The sequence below is a fragment of the Anoplopoma fimbria genome, chromosome 10 (assembly GCF_027596085.1).
Source record: "Anoplopoma fimbria isolate UVic2021 breed Golden Eagle Sablefish chromosome 10, Afim_UVic_2022, whole genome shotgun sequence".
Classification (NCBI taxonomy): Eukaryota; Metazoa; Chordata; class Actinopteri; order Perciformes; family Anoplopomatidae; genus Anoplopoma; species Anoplopoma fimbria.
The window spans coordinates 15139281-15161222 of NC_072458.1; the positions used below are offsets into that span (position 1 = coordinate 15139281).

Here is a 21942-nt window from a genome sequence, read left to right on the forward strand (position 1 = left end):
GGGGTGAATATTTATGCAAACACTTATTTTACACTATATATTTTTAATTAATTGACATTAGTTTGTAAAAATCTGTTTTCACTTTGACATGAAAGAAGCTTTTTTTGCAAATTCTTGTCAAAAAAGCCAAATTATATTGACCATGATTTCATGTATAAAAGCAACAAAAGGGGAAAACATCCAAGGGGGGTGAATACCTTTTATAGGCATTGTGTATGAATAATTTGTGTTATATACATTGAATGTTTTGTAACTCTGTTATGTTGTTCATTCTGTACACAGGACATCTATTGCATTTCTGTCGCTCTCCCATAGGTTCCTTTTTTCTCCCTGTTAAAGGTTTTTTGTAGGGGAGTTTTTCCTGTGCCGATGTGAGGGTCTAAGGACAGAGGATGTTGTATGTTGTACAGATTTGTGATTTGTGATTTTGGGCTATACGAAATAAATTAAATTAAATTAAATTAAATTAAATTGAATTGAATTGAATTGAATTGAATTTAACTGAATTTAATTGAATTTAAATGAATTGAATCCTGATCAGATGCTTGAACGAACTCAGCTGGCCCCTTTTTACAGGAAGGAGCAGCGGCTCTATTCCAAACTGTCTGAGCTCCTCACCCTAATATCTAAGGCTGAGCCCAGCCAGTATAACGAAGGAAGCTCACTTCGACCACTTGTAACCTCATTCTTTCAGTCACTACCCAAAGCTCATGACCATAGGTGAGGGTCGGAATGTAGATGGACTGGTAAATCCAGCTCAGCTCCCTCTTCACCCCAACGGTCGGATACAACACACCGCACCGAAATGTCTGTCGATCTCACCCTTGATTTTACCCTCACTCATGAACAAGACCAATATACTTATACTCGCTTGCCTGACTTGTTCTCCAATCTGCAGGGTAAAATTAAGAAGATTTTAATCAAACACAAAACTCTGCAAAACCAGCTGCAAAGTAGACAATATACTTTTATACAATTTTTTGTTTTGCTGCAAAGGATAAAGGTCAAATCACAGCAAATAACTGACACATCTGAGTGTTTGTTCCCATAAATCATTTTCACATGTCACACAGTGAACTCATGTGGCAGTAAGAGGTAGTGAGACTGGGATGACAATTTCAATCAGTAGTGCTGAGTAGTTGACCATGACCAGCTTGCTTACAGCCTACAGGAGTCTTTTCTAATGCTGCAAATCCTCTAGTTGACGCACCTGGTAGTGTAATTGTAACACCTATGACCCCAATGTTGCCAGTAATTTGATATGATTCAAGTAAGAACTTGATTCAAATATACAGTATATTGATAATCACATGAAATACCTAAGAAATACAAATACATTAGAGGGAGTTATATATCATTTATCAAGTGCTTTTAAATCTCAAATAAAGGTGAGAGATGAAGGTCTTCCCAATGGATTTTACTTAGTTTATTATAATGGATTTGTACCCAATCCAACAAGAGGGAGCCATCAACAAAGAAAATATACTGTTCTCCAGAAATGACAGACTGCTCTAAAAGAACATTTTTGTGAAATACGCTCATTCCCTTTCTTACCACCAGTGAGATTAGAAGATCAATATCAGTCGCATGTCTTTTATCTCTTAACTTTTTGGGGTAGGTTTGGATACAAACAGCATGTCAAATAAAATGATTATATAAGAATGATTCCAAAGTAGCTACAGTATTTCCAACAACAAATGAAAAATCAGAGACCAGAGATCCATTTGGACGCCAAACTTTTGACAGTTTGTCATTTCATGTCAATGTAAAAGTTGTGCCTGCATGTGGTAAAATACAAGATTACAAACAACTGGATTTCTTTATTTATCACACTAGTTATATAAAGGAACCTATTTCAGTTGTCCTGTGTGGATCAATTTATCTGTATAATGTGAATCTAAAGATGTATGGATTTCATGCTCCAGGTGACAGAGTCCCAGTGGGAGGCATCCCAGGCCAGGAACCAGCCTGTGAAGGTGGGAGGTTCATGGCCTTGTTTCACCACCACCACAGGAGTCTGTTTGTCCCGTCCGCTCGGGTCGGTCTCTATGTACCGTTTGGCTGCAGAGGAGAAGAACATTCACTGTTAAGGTGAAGCAAACTGCTGTACCTGGGTGGTATTGCCAAGAAGTCAGTGTCACATGTTAGTAGTGACCTCATGTGGCAGTAAGAGGTACATGTTTTATACATGTGAAATTCAATGTAGAAAAATTCTGTGGTGATACTCAACTAATAGACATGATAGGGATGAGAGAGGAGTGTGTGTTTTGTGGACCCTGCAGAGACTCAGCTCAGACTCAGTCCTACTGATCAGGCTCGCAAACTGTGACTGACAGCTGACGGTAATACAGTTTATTAAACCAATTAGTGCATGCAAGCATGGTGGTTCAGTAGTTTTCAGTGTCTCCCTATCTCCTACAAATTAAGTTTATATACTACCAATTTGATTAACCAAATGTGATTTGGAGAAACATAATTGCCATCAGATTAGTTAAAAAAAATCCAAACCAATGACACTACACAGAAGATGACCAGGGTTTGGGTCATATGTCCATGTGGTGTATAGTTAAGGCTTCTTGGTCAAGGTTCAGGAAAAATTGTTATCTTCTTAGATACTCAAAAAAATCATTAATCAAGGCTCTGTCCAAATGTGAAGCACATTTTAACCGAATTTCCAGTAAATCTGCAAAACAGAATTACTATGTGTATTTGCTGTTGTTATGAAATTATTAAGAGTTGGGTGCATAAAGATAAACAGTCGGTGCAGAAACACAGCTAAAACAGCAACACACAGAGATTAGTTAAGAATCCAAAGCTCACCAGATTTGACGGATTCAGTTCTCTCCACCTCGTTGGCATCCTTTCCGATCCACACAAACACCTACAACAGAAGATTGTGTTAGAGTGACTGCAGAGTTTGTCCAGAGATGACCTAACCTTTGCTACAGCTGCGTACAGTACCTGGTCCCACACATCCAGCAGCATCACATCATCTTCAGCCAGGTCATCCTGTGTGAACTCTCCTGGAACCTCCTCAATCTGAACACATAATGGCACTGGTTACAATACTGCTCCACAACATCTCATTCCACTCACTGCAGTGTTCCTCACAGACTGAATGGGGATTCAACTGATCACATGAGGAAACATAACAGGTAACCTTTATTGAGAAATGTGTTTCAAAAGTGCATGCTAATGTAATATATATAAAAAGCATAATTTAGATGAGGGAGTGATGAAAGAACGGCTGACTCACTAGGTCTTCAACATAGTTTATCAAATGTACTTATTCTATCACGCCCTTGTATACACAATGGAACATAGCAGCACAAAGCACTCATCAGATGTACATTTACTTAATCCAATTACATGGTTTAGTATAAAAATAAATCTAATTCTATGAAAAAGCGGTAATGACGTAGGTGAAATACTTACTATGAACCTGCCGGTCTTATTGGAACATCCAAACAGAAGAGGAGGGTGAGTGATGGTCTGACTGTCCAGGCTCTCTGAGGTCTGGTACTCTGTCTTCCCCCTAATGCTGCCCAGAAGTCATCTGCAACCCAAAACTCACACTGAATGACATTTGACAATTTATTATATAACTCCCCTGTTTAAATTATATCAAGCCTTAAAGTTAAGCATAATCAAGGGTATGGTCGCTTTGCGTGACAGGTGGGTGCCGTACCAGATCCCTAACTGCTAGATCCCTGCTCTGTTGTATCACATAGGCCAGCATTCAGCTCCACCGACGATTCAATTATTTCATTTTTTCATCATTTAATATGAGAGGTGTTTTACCTTGAGGATCAGTATGTTTTAAAGCTACTACGAGGATCTTTTATTTTGTGCTGATTTTGGCGGTCCCTGCGGACAAAAGCGATGGTGTTTTCGGGCACCAGAATCCCTTAAGAATACCTCTCATTTTACTGCAGCAAGGTTTTAATGTCTGCCCTGGTCAGTCCTGGTTGTGGTTCTCCCTTGCCTCCCTTCCCTCCAGCGGGCCTAGCAATACGGCCTGGGCCTCCAGCAGCACGGTGTCAGTGTTGGCTCTCAGCAGGGGTCGACAGAGCAGCAAGGAGGAGAACTGCATCTGCCAGAGGAAGAGTCGCTGCTGCTTGACGCAGAGCTATCCTCCTCCCCACAGCTAAGCAGGATCTGGGTTTGTCTGCAGGGGGCTGGTCTTCGCTGGAGGCCCCGCTGGAGTCAGTGCTGAAGTCAGTGCTGGGGGAGTGTCTGGTTAACTTGCATGATATCGTTTCCTTTCGAGGAATTAGCCCCGCTGGCCAGGTTGACAAGCATTAAGAATAACTATATAGAAATAGCTAATCATCTCTCTGATGGTCTCGTTTATTTCTGTAGGTAATATAGAGGATCATTATTAAATTGAGACTTTTTGGTTTCATAACCAGTTAAAAGTTTATCATAGTAACTCTAAGGAATGCTACTACACAGCTGCCATCTGACTTCATATACCACACATTCTTCTAATTCCTGCTTATGTTCTTGGTGACAGAGGTATTATTCTTTTTTTTCTGCAAAATATGCAAGGTTGTTCACCTATGTAGTATAAATAATTCTGAGATAAATAGACATATAATGCATATAAGTGCAGATACAGGGCTGGACTAGTTCAGCTGTCTGTCACATCCTGTGTTAAAGCATTACAACCTGCTACAGTAGCTCTGTACTGACAGTCAAAAACCCGCTGCTAACCATGCATAACCAATGCTGGCAGAGTTTACAGATGTATTTTAGTACTAGTTTTACTGGCTGTCAGTCACAGCTGTCACTCATGTTGTTAGTTTGAATTTCAACATCATCCAAACTCCACCATCAGCAGAAGGTGTTTGTGTTAGTATGTGGTAGTATTTGTGTTTAATGTAAGTAAGTGAAATGTAGATGTTGACCTGGTTCATTTCCCTCCATGACGTGTTTGCTGCTGCAGTTCAGCTCTTTACTCATGTAGTCAGCTCCTTTCTCCTCTTCTTTACTGGCCCCTTTGCCCATCCAAAGATAGCCCCGGCCATCAGTCATCTTCAGCAGGAAGGCATCATTAGAGTTCAGACTGGATGCACTGGCATCAACCTGAAACATAGGACACATTCAACACCTTTACGCGACAAAATGCCCGTTTTAAATATCTACTGCCATGCAGCAAGAAGATGCTCACCTCAGCGATTCTGGTGATGGTGCCCAGGTTCCGTCGTACCTGAAACAGTCGGGTTGGAGGTGGGGGGGTCTGGCCTATGAGGCGGGACGTACCATTCTTATATACAATGAGGGGTTTGGGTTTGAAGAGGCTCAGCAGATGTGGGGGCTCCTTACCCTGGCACACTCTGACCTGAATGACACACACAAAAAAATCTGTATTTGCAATTCAAAAGAAAATTCATTCCAAAACCTTATCTTTCTTTTTGTTTTTGATTTTTTTTAACTTTCGGCAGTGTTATTGTATTGTGATGTTTGATTGCTGTTTTTGTTGAAGGAATAGTTTGACCTTTTGGGAAATATACGCTTATTTGCTTTGAAACTACAACCAAGGAAACAGTTAGTTTAGCTTAGCATAAACACTGGAAATAAGGGGAACTAGCTAACCTGGCTCTGTACAAATCCACCTACAAGCACTTCTGTAGTCTACTTATTAACACATGAACCAAACTGCAGCCAAAACAGCTGGTTTGTGATGAACTAAGAACTTCTCGGCATGTAGCTTACTGGTTTACTGTATAGTGACAAAGCATTGACTTAATTAGGCAAAGAGACAGATTCATGAGCTACTGTATTTCAGGCATCCATTGCATGTGCTGTTCATTTCGTTTGTTACTGGCTGTACCTGCACTGCATGCCCTCCCAGTGAACGATCCAGTTCTACTGTCAGGAAGGCAGAAGCTGTTAGCTCATCCAAAGAGCATCTGGCTCCTTGCCTACAGGCCAGATGAGACATGTGACATGATATTGAGTAAACCTTTAAGCCATCAACAATGAGACAAGCAAATATTTGTGATGTGACAGGCATCTTGGTGAACATCCCACAGAGAATGATGAACCCTGCTGTTCCCCTCAGCTCTACAGAGCAGTAATAAACCACAGATATAATCAACATAAACCAGGAAGCATCAGAGCATATCACAGAGGAAGTAACACTCTTTGTTGCTTATGAAAAACCAGCTCAGTGAAGGGTGACGTACCAGGTGTAGATGACCTGCCTCTTCCCGTAAGTGTACAGGATGATGTAACAGTCCCCGCCATAGAACTGACCGTAGCCCTTTGGGTCGATAGGAACCCTGCCATTGCTCTCCACCCTCCAGATCTGAAAGATGGAAACAATATTCACTACTTTAAGAGCCCCATGTAAGAATAGTTTCAGTGTGAGAATTATGGCAACATATTATGCTGAAGGTGCATAATGCTTTCTCATTGGGCTAGTTTATTAATCACAAGCCAATCTTCAGATTATATAAATTATAATGAATTCAGATTAAGTTATGGTTCAAGGCAAAAGTACACTCGCCAATCCTCTCTCCACCAGGGGCCACAATGTTGTCATTTTGGGGCAGCGGATCAAGGTCTAAACACCGAATCTGACATACACCTTAGAAAGCCTTTTACTGCTAAAATTGTAAGCAAGCAGTTGTCTGTTGGAAGATCATCCGCCCACTCCACCTGATTGGAGTCGACTGATTGGTCTGGGATTGTGACATTAAAGGCAGTTTCTTGATTAAAAAGTAATCGATAAATAAGCGGAAGAGTAATATTAACAATGGAGACCATTTCAGACCACATTTATGCTGGCGCATGTTGGCATATCACGGTCACACTACTCTTCTCTTCTTCTTCCTCATTTTTGTTTGTAACTGTAACGTCAAGATCAGACTGCCACTTATCCAAAACACATTATGTTTCCTCAACCATATGAGTAATCTAAAACATTTACACAAATCCTCACAGACTAGACGGCAGGTCTATATGGGGGAATTACCCTGACATCTCTGTATCCTTCACTCTATGGCCTCTTTTTGTTGTTTTGTGCTGCTGAATAATAGTTTTGAATTTTATATGACCCCCTTGAATAAAAACATTTTTTTTCTTAATATCGCCCGACATCATAGGCTAGTTCTGTTTGCAAACCTTCTCTTTTGACTCCCTCCGCTCCACTTTAAAGCGCCATAAACAAAGTATGCTGTCATGTCAACACATCACCTGTCGACTTAAAACGCATTAGATTCTGACGGATACAGTCTCTAGTCATAATTTTAACAAAATGGATCCCCAAGGAAATTGATTAATGGAGGCAATGTCAGACTGAGGATGTAAACAGAGTGAAACTAGTTGACAATTCTGTCTAATATCTGCCAACATCAAGAAGTCCAAGAGCAACATTTTCATGCCACTGGAGTCATGTTAGAGTCCACCTGATCAATTCATGTATATCTACTCTCCTTTTAGGTCTTGTTTGGTCTCCACCAACTTCAAAAACACAATTTACACCCAAAAAGGTTTTGTTTATAGTTCATGCTCATAGGAGAAATCCCAGTTCTCCCACCTTGGTATCCCAGTAACTACAGAACTTCCCTCAAAGTTAAAGCTAAACAAACACCTTAAGAGCAATGCCTGTTTGAGGAAAGAGGTAGGACAAAATGCTTGCTTTGTGCCCCAAAGAGACTTAAGACATTTGGGACTCGAAGTCAGGGCTTCTGAGTTATTTCTTCAACTTGCACCATAGTGTGGTTTTAGAAGTTAACTTCTTGTGTATTCAGTCACCTGTGTTAGTCCGCTCCCATCATCCACCATGTTGTACTGGGCTGCCATGTGATTGGACTCATGGAGCTTGGAGGCATCAAATTCCCCCTGCTGTATCCTCGCAATTCTCTCAGTGACAAACACCTTCCCAAAACCCTCACTCTGGTCCCTGTCCTTCCAGCCCAGGAAGAACTGCTTGAACATGGAAGTCTCTCCTCCCTCTGGCAACACCTGGATCTGCAGGACAAAACTAATTCATGACATAGGGGAACAGTTCTTGCAAGAGCCCAGTATTTTTGCTCACTGAAAGAATAAAAAAAACATAATCAAACATATTTGACAACAGTTTTAAGGTTTACCCCCCATAACCTGTAATAGAGCACTTCTTTAAAAAATACAAACAATAAAATAGAAAAGTAATAATGAAAGTAAACCTGTGTGTTTGCTGGGTACCCCATCTGTTTGATGAAGCCTTCAGCTGTTTTCATTGCTTCCTTTCTTTCACTGGGGTTGGCATTATGCCCTGTTTGAGATAGATTAGATGAAATCCATGTTGAATGACCTTCTGCACAGTCACAAAGACAATACACCATCAAAGCAGATGCTGAAACGCTGTCTGATTACCTTTCCATACAAATATCATCTTGTTTCTGCCATGGTCCAGAATGAAGCATTCATCTGGGAGCAGGTCAGTCTGGAGGAATGGGTTTTCCTCCTTCACAATGGTCACTTTCATGGACCCTGACGCATCAGAAACCTGGTAATACACAAACACAAAAATCACCAAGCCCGTATAACAAAGAGAGAATGTATCCAATAGAGGGCTGCAGGCATGACATATTTTGTAGGCCAACTTCAGAGCATCACACGAGTTCCCTTGACACAAAGCCAATGGGATTTTTCAGATGGCTTTTGGATTATTGCAGAAAATAAGCTTTGTTACAAACACAAGTTTATAATACACACGTTTCGTTCTGCAAGATAATCTTCACAAAAGAACACTACTTTTATGATTTTTGATGCGTGAATGCAGATGTAAATTCTATTGGCCGATGTAAAAAGCTAATATAAGGCTATAATTAGACTACTACACAATCACATGAGCGTGAGTATACACAACTAGGCTGTAGAGGTGGACTAGTCAGCGTGATGAAGTTTAGTCGTCTCATTTATGTACGTGTAAGGTACCTGTTTTAAGACATGCAAAAGAGCATCAAAAGCACCATCATTAAGTCCAATGAACCGGCATGATTAGTTGAAGTTAATCTGTACAAATTTATGCGCCAACTTTCGGAAACTTTGTCCCACAAATTTGTGCCATTGACCAGTAGCAAGCCATCTTTACTCTGCTGACCTTTGAGGGATGGAAAGTCCAAAATCGTAGCTTATGAGATATGTTTCACCATCCAGAGTATGTACTGCTCCACAAAAGGAATAGATTGAAGGAAACTTTGAGACATCAGTGAGTGGTACAATATAATTAGCTGAGCTGATTGTCCTGTTAGCGTCCAATCTAACAAGCTTTTCTACTGACAGTTTATTCAAAAGATATAATAAGCTTGTTAGCAGAGAAAGAGCTTGTCCCTGTTTTTTCTTAAAGATATATTTCAAGCTTTTATTGTTTGTATTAGAGCAGCTGGAGAATTTCAGGAAATAAGGGAGAAATAGAGGGGGTTGACACGCAGCAAAGGGTTGAGGGTTTGAATCCAAACCAGGCAGCTGCCAAGTCTTATTTTCAAGAGAACTCTTCATTGTATGATAATATGCAGCTTTAGATAACTGTAAATAATGGACTTCCATGTGACGGAAAAGCACCCTACTTGATAAACTGCATGAGATAAGATTCCTGTGTCTAATTTTATGTGATTCAAAGAATCAATAATATACTTAACAGGTATACTGGTAATTATGGTATTTATGTTATTTTCCCTTCCTGCTAAGTCAACCAACCAGCCAATCCTTTCTAAATTGTTCTGTTGAATTGAATGTCTGATATTTTGCATGAGTGAATACCATACCATGTATAGTTTAGCCATTTTCCTGTTGGACAGGTCTGCCTCTGTATCATCATCGACATCTCCCTCTGAGAGTTCTGGTTTGACTCCAAGGACCTGTTTGTGCGAAAAAATGATATAACAAGTATAGATTTTTCTATAACGTTTTTTCAGTCCCGATACCAGGGACAATGATGGTTCACTTGTTACTGCCAGTTCATCATCGATTTTGGAAGCAGTAAAGACTTTTTCTGGAGCTAAGAATGAGCCATCGTGCTTCTTTCTCAGCTCTGTAGAGAGTTCCACATACGCAGTACAGATCAGACAGGATGTACAGATGGGGTGATATGGAAAAGTGTTATGATAACGTGATATTGGATCACTACAGACACTCGCATACTTACCAATACCCGATTCAGCCTTTCAGGTGTATTGTAGACATTCCCAATACTGACATCGGGACAACTCTAATAATGCTACTTCATTAAACCCATGGAGAAGGGAAAACCGTATTCAGAGTCTTGGTGTTAGAGAAGCATTTATCAGACTGTCAAGTTATATACAGCAGGTATATCGAGGGCATTACAATCTGTGAGGCTGAAAAATGAAACCAATGTGTAAGGGCCTCCTTGTTAAAATGCCAAACTTTACAGTAGATAGAACCATATCTACAGCCTGGTACTAAAATGGTTGGGCTCTATAACTAATATCCTATGTCCATGACAACTGTGCAGGGGTTGAATTTTATATAACTCACCTTTTTAGATAATAATAAGGCTGAAAGTTATGCATAATAAGGGTGTGGCTGCTTTGAGGCTACTTTAAGTCACTAAACTTAACGTGTTTGTGTTTGGAGAATTTTCCAATGCAATCATCTCCTATTGTAGCCCAACTTTCTTCGACCTAGTTGGGCGTGTTTCAGCAACAGGCTTTATTCGGCCCACCTCAGCTTCATCCATGCTCCTATTCTTTGCCCATTTGTGGATTAGCCAGGAGTTAAGATGTGTCGTCACTGCCAGAATGGCGACAGCTAGGACCCCTTTGAGCCCACATTGAGCTCCATTTCGGCTCTTCAGTAACCTATGGGTGACGTCATGGGATACTATGTCTATGTTTTATTCAGTCTACGGTTCACACCCAATAGTTTTTCTTTTCTTTTTGTGCAGACATATCATGAGACACATTTGTGAAAAAGAAGGGAAATGTAAATGAGAGAAAAAGGAGAGACTCACATCAGTTAACTTGGACAGTTCACTTCCCTCTTCTACAACTATCAGTTCGGCCCGGGAATTTCTCTCGTTGTCACGGATACCTCTGGCCACTTGTGCCGCCTTCAGTCGCTCAAACTTGTTACATTTGGCTCCACACCACTGATAGATCTTCTACAGATTGGTGAACACACAGACAGACAGGGAATCACTATCAACATTCAAACTTGTCTATCCAGTTTGATTAACCCTCCTTCTGCAAACACACAGCAAGAAAATACTGTGTTCTTACATCTCCGAGATCAACAATGAAGCAGTCTCCACTGTTAAAGCTGGTCCAGCTGAGAGGGACCTGGGTGGCCCTCACGACCCTCCGGCCCTTTATGTGTAGGAGTCTCTTTGCTGAAAGGTCATTGGTGACCACATGGTGGAAACCTGAGGCCACACCTCCTGTCTGTGGGGAAAAGAACACTGTCATCCTTCTTCCATTTCTCTGTTTACTTTAGACTTACGTATTCTTCTGTCCATTTAGGCACTGTTGCTTTTAGCCAAGTATAATACTGCAAACAGGTTTATGGAAAAAAAAAAACAGCTGTGTTAAGTCATGATGATCCGGTTAAAACACCTACAGTCAATATTTATTAAGTTAATAATTTTCATTAAAATTGCAAGAAAGTAATTTTGATTTTAAAAATAAAATGAAGTGTTTTTCTTTCCAGTTTTACTTTTCGGATTGCAACACCCTAGAGTACAGTGGGAGTACAGTACTGTACTAAGAGAATGATGACACTCTATAACTCTCCATTAACCCAAGATGACAGTATTAAAACAAGAGTCTGCAGCGAACGCTAGCAGCTCCAGGCTGTGCTGACGTACTGTCGAGTAACTTATGATTTAGGTATTCCATTCTCCAGGGAATACTTGTTGCGTATCACATAGTACAGATAGGTGCTGTGATCCCATCACACTCCATTTAAAGGCAAAAGAATCTACTCCCAGGGTACATGCACATTGTTTGTTTTTTATTTGGTTTATCTATTCAGAGATAAAAAAAATTAATTGAAGGGGCAAGTATTAGACACTGAGATTCCCAACTTAAAGGACAGCATACGTAAAAAGAACAAAGAACTGTACTATGATTAGTATTAGTGTTAAATGAATTCCACTATGTTCCAAGTAAGCGGATGTTCAGTTTTTTTCATTCCTCTACTTCTCCTTGAAAATAATCGTATATCATTCCAAAGTGTGATAAGGAAGTGCTTACATATGCACCATATGTGTCGATCCATTGAGCAGAGATGAGATTTTTCTCTGGATGTATGAAAACCTTGATGTGCTGAATGAAAACTAAGGGCGTTATCAAATTCCATGGTAACTCATCCAATAGCTGTTGAGACTTTACACAGGAAAATATAAACTGTCAACTTCATAGCTAGAGGAAAAGTCAGGGGATCAGCAAAGCCATTAGGATTTATCCTCTGGGGATCATGAATGTACCAAATTTCATGACAATCCATCCATTATTGACCTAAATGGCAGACCGACCAACACTGACATATGTAGACAGACAGACAGACAGACAGACAGACAGACAGACAGATAGATAGCAAACCTAGCAATATACGAAAATTGTCAACTATAGTTTAAATCTTATCTCTTGGTCAGTTGCACTTGAACACAACACAAAGACTACAGCCATCTGCACCTCTGAACCTGTAAGAAAATAAATATGCTGTCTATATTTGTGATCTCTGGAGGATGTCTACCTGACATAAGAAATATGAAAATCGAATGGGCAGATTTAATTTATATTTCAATCATCTTTCCCCTACTGCCAAACTGTGTCAAAAATGTCACCGTGAATTTCATGACCCATTTTTTAAGCGAAAAAAACATTTTAAAAATATGAAAAATTGTCTAATTAACCAAAGATTTCGCGGACCCCCTGCAGTACCTCCGCAGACCCCCTAGGGAAGTGTTATTTAGTAAAAAGGCATAAGCAAATATAACAGTTAAGGGTATAACAGTAACTATATTTCAGAGTAGAGTCACAACTGTAGAGGATGTCCAGCACAAGTCACTTAATTGCATTTACAGACCAGTAATGATTATGATCCATACCTTGTAAGTAATCCCTCCCTTAAAGTAGCTGGCGAAGGCTGTTGACTCGACCCCCTGCAGTTCTCTGTACTGGACCGGCTTTCCGCCCAGGTAGTCATCCAGATGCACAGTAAAGATGGCTGCAGCGGTACTTTCATCCTGGCTGCATTCTTTTCCTTTAAAGAACAAGCACAGGCTCAAATGAAGGACAATTCAAAATTACCGATGTATCAAATTGCTTCTGCATTGATTCCAGTGCTCTTCTGGAAGGCATTTGCTGGGCAACACTCCTGAAAGTCCATTTAATCACCAGGTCCATTCACTTTATGTACATGCACATTAGTACTTAGGTCATTTTTTCAGTTTGTGAAGAAAGCTTATTTAGGATAGGCATCCACAAAAAAAAAGTTAAGACTCATTTCTTGGTTGTACAGTTTAACTGGGTTTCTAACAGAGTGCAAATTAAACCAAAAACCAACACATTGATCTATTTCTTGACAAAAAAATCTATCCACCTAACAATTGTTGAGACTCTAGTGCAGGATACAGTAAGTAAGGATGGGTTTTGGTTTGGGTCTCTGTGGAGGCACGGTGGTACCAAACTTCACTCTTTAAATCAGACTTCAAAAAGCTGCACAGTTAGTTGCGGCTCATAACTCCCTCTGAAACCACAAAATGTAATTTTTACATTTTGTTTGTATGTTAAACTAATTATGTTGATTAGTCAACTTAAGATATGTTGGCTAGCTGTTTCTCCAGCCTTAATGCCAAGCTAGGCTAGCTCTAAACTTTTGTGTCGTTGTTGGTGCCATTTTTCAGAGCTTGTGACTTGAGATGAATCAGAAGTAAGTCACACAATTAGAGTTGAGACTCAGCTTAACCTGGAGTCTGTCTATTCATCCTCAAACACACTGAGCATGTTTTACTATAGTAACATACCTTTATTGTTATACCATGTGGTGACAAGCTTAGAAAGCCAGCTGAAAGTGCTGATGTGGCGCTTCGGCAAAGTATCTCAGTTATCTATACACAATCAATTTTTCTAAAGAAAAAATGTATGCAACATATCTGCATGCAACGGTTTGTATGATATCTTTAGAAACGTTTTTTGTTATTTTTTTGTTATTTAATATGAATGTCCAGCAACACAAGCTATCAGTGTGTCTGTACAAACCCCTGAAGTGTTTAAGCAAAGAAATTTAGTTATGGAAGTTACATATTTACATGGATTTACACAGACACAAACAGCAGTCTTCTGGGTATAAGTCCAGTGTTTTCTGAACCACCCATCCACAGAGACCTCCTCTCCATGCAGACTTTATGGCTTTATAATACAACAGCTGTCCTAGCTACGATTACATTGATTACATACGTACATTGATTACATAAGTTGATTATGTGGGTTGTGTATAATTTAACACAACGACACCAGACAGACATTGCATGTGAATGTCAGTTTAAGGACTTAAGGAGGTCACAGTTTGGGAAAGAAAATGATTTTCCACCATGTCATTTAATAGTTAACAATCAGGAACCTGGAATTTACCTTCAAGGACTTGAGGCTTGCCTTAAAGACTTAAAGCAACATTTGCCAAACGTCTGCTTTTGCACAGGTTATTTACATTTGCAACACGTTTCTTAATAACACCCCCATTGGGCTCTCATCCTTTCTGACTGATGATCTGAATTCAGCCTATTAGTGTTAGTGGCTGACAGCACGGCCAGCAAAACGTTCCTCACAGTCATTCTGCATTAACACAAACTGCATGAGGCATGAAAAGTGCTTCATCTTTTTTTTGTGGTACAGAGTGACAGGAAGGATGTGTGTGAAGGTGCCATTTGCATGCCTAACAGTGAATGATTAATGTTGATGGATTCTCAGTTAGAAGGCAAGAACCAGAAAACATCTTAGTCGTATTGACTTTCTACCCTCAGAGGAAATGAAGAGAGTTTCAGGAAGGAAATACATTCACTGATCAAAACCTCAGATGCACTATGTTCTAAATTTAATAACCTAAATTCTAAATGTTACAGTTCTGTTTGTATGTGTGTACTTTGTGTTCAGAGCTCTTCAGTAGGACAATGTATGCATTTCAAAGCCGTATTTTGTTAATATAGGCAAAAGCAAGGACTTAAATAGCATTATATGCATATTACGCTTCTAACAGCATAACACGGCGTGTTAGTGTGTATTGATACATCTAAAGATGCACGTTCAGAGATTGGGTGTTCCTCGCGCATTGCAGTGCTTTAATAGAAACAGGGCGTGTGACCAAAAATTCAGCTCAAAACGGAGCATCGTGCTGTGCAGTGCTGGGTTGCTTGTGGCCAGTTAGAACACGGGTACTATGGACACAATGCACCAAAATAGATATTCAAATAATTCAAACCTATGGGTTTTTAAGAACAAATATTTGAATGGCCACTTGGAGCTTAATTTCAGGGGACTTTTATTTCATAATGCCAAATTTATTTCCCAGCTCTTTTTATTTCATCTCATTTCATCATTCTGGTTGAAAACTCCAAGTCCTCTAAGCTGGTTTGCCAACAGAAGAAGCAGAAGAAGAAAGAAGGAAAAGTAGAAAAAGGGGAAAATTGAAGAAGGAGAATTACTGAATGAAAATAGGATTTCGAGATGCCATACTTTCCTTAGCAAATCAAATTGATCTAAAAAGCTATTATGACACAATACAAACAGATGCCTGTCATATCTGTCAGAACAGCTGTTAATATTAACTGACCTAACTTTCGTCAACATTAACGTTTTTGGCTAACTTTAACTGTTGACGAATAACTGTCCAACTAACTTACATTCCTTCCATCTCTTTGTATCATATATACAAGATTAAATAATTGTTAGTCAAACATGGTTAAATTCTGTATTATGTTACATGATAATATATGTATTGCAAATGTGTTTCCCCACCAGTCAAGACATTTGTGTGACATTATCTCAGTTTCATTCCCTCAACTTAATGCTGTGTTCACACCAAATGCAAAGCAAATTTGATCATTGCATTAATTGTGCGAGGTTGACATGGTTCACATTGTTTGTGTTTATTGTGACACTTGAGCTAGACGGGCCGGGGAGGTATGGGGCCTAGATGTTGTCGATGTCCTAGATACCCCGGACACCAAATGCTGTCGTGTCTGGGTTCAAAACATCATCTGGAGGCCCTCTGTGAATTTCACCGAACCTTATTCACCAAGCCACATGTCGGCTGGTTAACTACAGCTATATGAAACCAAAATATACAGGTTTTTCTGTAATTTAATTGCAATAAACTGATAAGAAAGGATGCTGAAAAAAAACTAAATAATAATGCAGATTTGTAAATAGTCTGAATTCATGCTTTGTTAGGTCTGGCCACAAGACAACAAGCAGACTTAAAATGCTTGTTTTCTGAATATAATTCTGATCAATTAGTGCTAGCCTATGCTAACATTGTACCTGATCCATCAGGATTCAAAATAACATCATAGAAATACAAGCACAACGTTATTGTTTATACCATAGACATAGTGAGTTTGTGCAAGCCACATACACATTTATATACAGAGTTTATTCTGGTTTCTGTAGAAAAGAGAGGTCTTGTAGAGCTCATGGGTGCCAATTGGTGCCCAGAGACAGCTCTTCACCATTTCCGATTAAACAACTTCAGGACATCAGGAGGAGAATCTGAATGTAATGTTTTATGTAATTGCGCTGCAAGAAAAGTTCTCTTTGGGTTTGGTATGAGCATACCATTAGACCTTCTTCTGCAAATCACCTCTGATTCGTGCAGGATGAGACACCAAACACATTCATGATTTCTCAGCTCATTGGCCAGACGACACAAAGTTAGCAAGCATATCACCTGGAATATCCAGAGATGTGCGATCTGCACCTGTGCTCGTAGCATCTTCTTGGACAACTTCCACATGAACACGGTTTTCAATCAGTCTCATACTATTTAAAGCTAGGTCATCAATGTGCAGAATGTGAAGAGCACATCTCTCAGTCCGAGTATATCTGAAAAGTCTTTAATACAGCCCATAATAGTATCCATTGGTAAACTGTGTTGATCACATTGATCTGCTAAGGATAGCATGGCATCCCGGAGACCACCGACTTCCTCCGTATTGTCCACTTTGCCTTATTTTAATTCGTTAGCTTGAGGCACAATCCAAAAGTCCCTTCTAAAGCCTTAAGCCTCTGACCTATTTTCCAAGATGGTTTTACTTTTTTGTGTTGGTCAGTAAAATAAGAGAGTTAAATTGGAAGAAAGAGAAAAGGTAAAAATTAAGGGAGTGAGAATGTCTGTTTATAAATGTGAATTTGGCATATAAAATAATCCAGTTTATGTTCACAATTTAAGACCTCTAGGTATAGTTTTGTTCTCTCTTTGAAAGGTTTGGTGAATATATTTAATTTAAAAAAATTTATTTCATTGTTCAAAGGACATCATATTACAAGATTCATCAAAAAGCTTGAGAATAGGATTTATGTATTTTTTAAATCATTTTGGAAGGAACAAGGATTTGTTTCTGGTATGTATGTTGCAGTTGTTCCAGAGAATAGTCTTGTGAGGTGAGAAATTGTGGACAAAACATAGCTACCAAGCTATGCTGATGGAATTTGCATAACTTGATAGGTAATCTGTTTGGCAAAAATTGCAATTTAAATGAAAAGAAAGACCTCCAAAGGTTGCCAAAAACCTTTTGTTGTATTTCCAACTACAGAATCATCACAATTATGGAGAAACAAAAATTCACATTGGGACATATTCAATCTTAAAACTGAGTCATTGGAGAATTAGTGCGGTATTATCTGCCAGTTGGAATTTTTTTAAATCATAAAACGACAGCAGTTAATGAAATTTTGAAATTCCTTTTCCTCCTCAAGAGCAATAATTTGTGTTCCTTTTTGCCAGGCCTCAATAAATGTAATGTCGCTCTTCTTGCAAAGAAGAATTTTCATTTGTTACTAAAAGGTCAAGTTTGTGCATCAAGTCAGTTTCTTGTTCCTTATATTTAAATAATTCCCAATTTAGCCTATAATCATTGTTTAAGCCATCATCCAGGAGTTCTTTTCTGGTGTTTTAATAGTGTCATTGAATGAATTATCATTTTGAAGAGAATTGTTGAATTTCAATATCCTTCTATACCAGAAGTTTCCTAGGAAGGTATTCATTTTAAAAATATTTGTTTATAGTCTGATAAAGGGGCATACCAAAGATGAACTTCTTTCACAAAATGCTGGGGAGAGGAAGAAATTAGTAATATATCAATTGTTGATCTTAAAGTTAATCATCTACTACACCAAGTAAATTATTTTGTACGAGGGTTGAAGAAATGCCAGGAATCAATCAATGAAAGGTTGGAGCATTTTGACCACTGACGGTAAAACAGTGCACTGGGTCTGCACTTGTTGAAACACTTAAAACACCTTGCAGGATTGTCTGCTGTTATGACACTGCATGCCAAGACCAACTGGCTGAATGAGCAGTCAAACTGGAAATGTTGACCTGTTTAAGTGTAACTCCACCCACTGCTTCATTTTGAAATATGTTAAAATATGGTTCAAGCACAATGCTTGTAAACATCCAAATTGGTTTAGGCCTTCCACCTCTGACTTCGACTCTATGTCAGCATTGGCCTTTCAAGTTTCAGGGCTGATTTAAAATAGTATATTAAGCAATGATTTGATTTAAGCCAAATTTTTCTAAATTTGGTTAGAAATGTGAATATTACCACCAGCATTTGTTATCAAAGTACAGTCATATCATTCAGTTAACAGCTCATCAAACTTATTTGAATATGCAGTGCTCTTTAGTTTTTAAATGATAAAACCAGTTATGTTTATATATTTATATTTAACCCTATTCTTTAAACCGTAGCCCGATAGCATGGCTATAATCTCCAATACATATCTATTGCTTTCCTTAATACTGAGGAAGCTGCAGTGTTTCTTTAGAGTGAGATGTGATATATATCTCTAACCAGGAGGACTTTTTCTACACCATTTCCCTCTCATGACTGAAGGTTATTACATCAAATCAACATTAACTCATTTGCTTACTTTTGAGGGGTTTGGAAAATAAAGAAATTGACCCAATTAAGAAGCGCCAGGGCTTTACTCACTTACCCAGCCAGTAGTGCAAGTGGTAGAAAACGCTGTTCTTCTGTTTGACAGTGTAGAGAATCACATAAGCATCACCGATGTAAAAGTTCCCACACAAGCTTTCTGGCACAGGGACCAGCTCCAGATTCTCGATCCTCCAAATCTGTATGCCGGCTGTCTTGCCTGCATTGGTGAACTCTTTGTGGTGGAGTACCATGTCTGCTGCTGCTGCTGCGTAATGCTCTTAGGATGATGGTGGGAAGGCTGAGGGTATGAACACACTGCTGCTCTGTTGCTGAGCACTGACTGAGTGACAGAGTGTGTAGCAGCAGTGTTTCAGCCCCTGCTTCCTCAAGCTCTTAGACACACACACTGGGTGTGTCCACATGCTGCCAACCTACACACATCAGCATCCTCAAATACACATGCATGAATTGAGCCTTTTCAGCAGGAAATAAAAGAAAGAACCAAATGAAAATAATTATATATACATAACTAAAAAGAATGATTAAAGTAGTGGATATATTGTTTATTATTTAAAATGTATTGAAATAAAAATCAATTATAAAAAGTGCAATGATTTGCATACAAGAGAAGGGGTGGCTGGTGATTGATGAGTGGAATTTGCTGGCTCTGCACTTTGTGGTAATTTGCTGAAGGTTTTTTTTTATCCCCCACATAAAACATACTTCAAGGACTGCCTGTTTTAAACCTAAATGACCAGGTTCTACCTGGACCGTGGTTTTGCCTCCTGTTCTGGCCCTGCCTGACACCCTCTGCTACTACTATTATTAATATGTTTAGACCCATTTCTATACTATCACTGCTACTACTACTGCTTTTATTATCATAATTATTATATTATATTCAATACTGCTGTATTAAGAATGTATACTCTACATCCAAGCTTTTATAGTAGCATATATAATAGAATATTTACTCCATATCAAAGCATGTATCATAATATATATAATAGAATATATACTCCATATCCAAGCTTGTATCATATGATATATAATAGAATATATATCCATATCCAAGCTTGTATCATATGATATATAATAGAATATATATCCATATCCAAGCTTTTATCTATAGTATTACATTGAATTTATACTCCATATCCAAGCTTGTATCTATTATAATTAATAGAATATATACTCCATATCCAGTGTATCATATGATATACAATAGAATATATATATCCATATCCAAGCTTGTATCATATGCTATATTATAGAATATATACTCCATATACAAGCTTGTATTTATAATATATAATAGAATACATATCCATTTAGTGGCATCTAGTTTAGCTTGTTTTGTGAAAAAAATGCTTTTGGCCGATCGTGCGCAGTGTGCTGGTGTAAACATAGCGACTGTGGATAAGAGACTGAGGACAGGGCCGATTGAATCAGGTTTCACTTTCATTTACATGTTCATGCTTGTTGAAAAGATATATTGATAGAGTATTACCTTTTTATTTGGGAAGGATTTATTTAACAGTAAGAAGCGTAGATGTCATCACCTGGTTCACTTCAGTGAAAAAACCACCAGTAACGTCTGCACTTATCAACACTCCGATCTGTAAAACTTTAGCACTGGTGCCTGTTTATTACATGAATTATAATTAAAAAGATCAATAATTTGACACAAAATATTGTAAATGGTAAATGGACTGTACTTGTATAGGGCTTTTCTAGTCTTCCGACCATTCCGATACATTACTAATCATTCACCCTTTCATACCCATTCATACACTGATGATAGGGGCTACCATGCAAGGTGCCACCTGCCCATCAGGATCTCTCTAATCATTCACACCCATTCATACACCGATGGATTGTAAAAAAAATGATGAAATTATACAGAAATTATTTTATTTCTCCAAAAAATAGTCCTCTCATTTTGTACAGAGTGCAGAACTACGTCCATAATAAAGGTTTGTTATTCATAGCAGCGGTCTACTATGTGGAAATAACAGACTAGACGGAGAGACTAGAATGCCTTATTTGACCATTGGGTAAATGGTTAATAGACTGTACTCGTATTGCACTTTTCTTTTCCTACGACCACTCAAAGCACTTTAACACTACATGTCATCTTTCACCCATTCATACACTGATGACAGGGGCAACTGTGCAAGGTGCCACCTGCCCACCACGACTGTATATAATCATTCACACACTGATGGCAGAGCCTTCAGGAGCAACTTGGGGTTAAGCGTCTTGCCCAAGGACACATGGACATGGACTACCTGAGCCGGGGATTGAACCGTTGAACCTGATTGGAAGACGACCCTGCTCTACCACTGATCCACAGTCACTCCATCAGAATTGACTCATACAATATCCATACAATGTGTAAAAAGATGATTGGTCTTAACTGCTCTTGACCTTAATTATGTTCTAGACCTATTTCTCTGTTATTGATTGTACAGTACAATATATTACAGAGTTGATATTTGGTTGTAAACACTTCCAGTTGAAAAAAAAGTATATATAAATATTATATAAGTATACTGACAGCAAAATTACACTGACAGCTTCAATAGAGAACTGAAACATCTATGCTTAATGTCACAATAAGTTTTAGAAAGTTCAAGGGGTCAAGAATCCTGTGTGAGTTAAAGTCTGTCTGTGTGGAGTCCAAAATATTATGTGTATTACAATATTATAACACTGTGGAACTCATCAAGTGTCTGAGTTGTGTCTGATTTCTTTTCAACATTGGTGGGGACACATTTTACATGTCTGGAGATTATAAAAACAAGGCCAATTCATTTTGAGATGGT

At 38.7% G+C, this 21942-nt stretch overlaps 1 protein-coding gene across 1 annotated transcript; it reads right to left on the minus strand.

Moving 5' to 3' along the window:
• Positions 1-1356: 1356 nt before the first annotated feature.
• On the minus strand, positions 1357-19445 carry scin (scinderin). The gene is given in 17 exon segments (XM_054605418.1): positions 1357-2061; positions 2821-2881; positions 2962-3039; positions 3436-3527; positions 3530-3556; positions 4911-5088; positions 5174-5344; positions 5837-5927; positions 6192-6313; positions 7765-7980; positions 8178-8266; positions 8368-8500; positions 9762-9854; positions 10970-11119; positions 11238-11399; positions 13067-13221; positions 19173-19445. Coding segments are annotated over 17 exon segments (2175 nt in total). The 5' UTR covers positions 19366-19445; the 3' UTR covers positions 1357-1897.
• Between the last annotated feature and the right edge of the window lie 2497 nt (positions 19446-21942).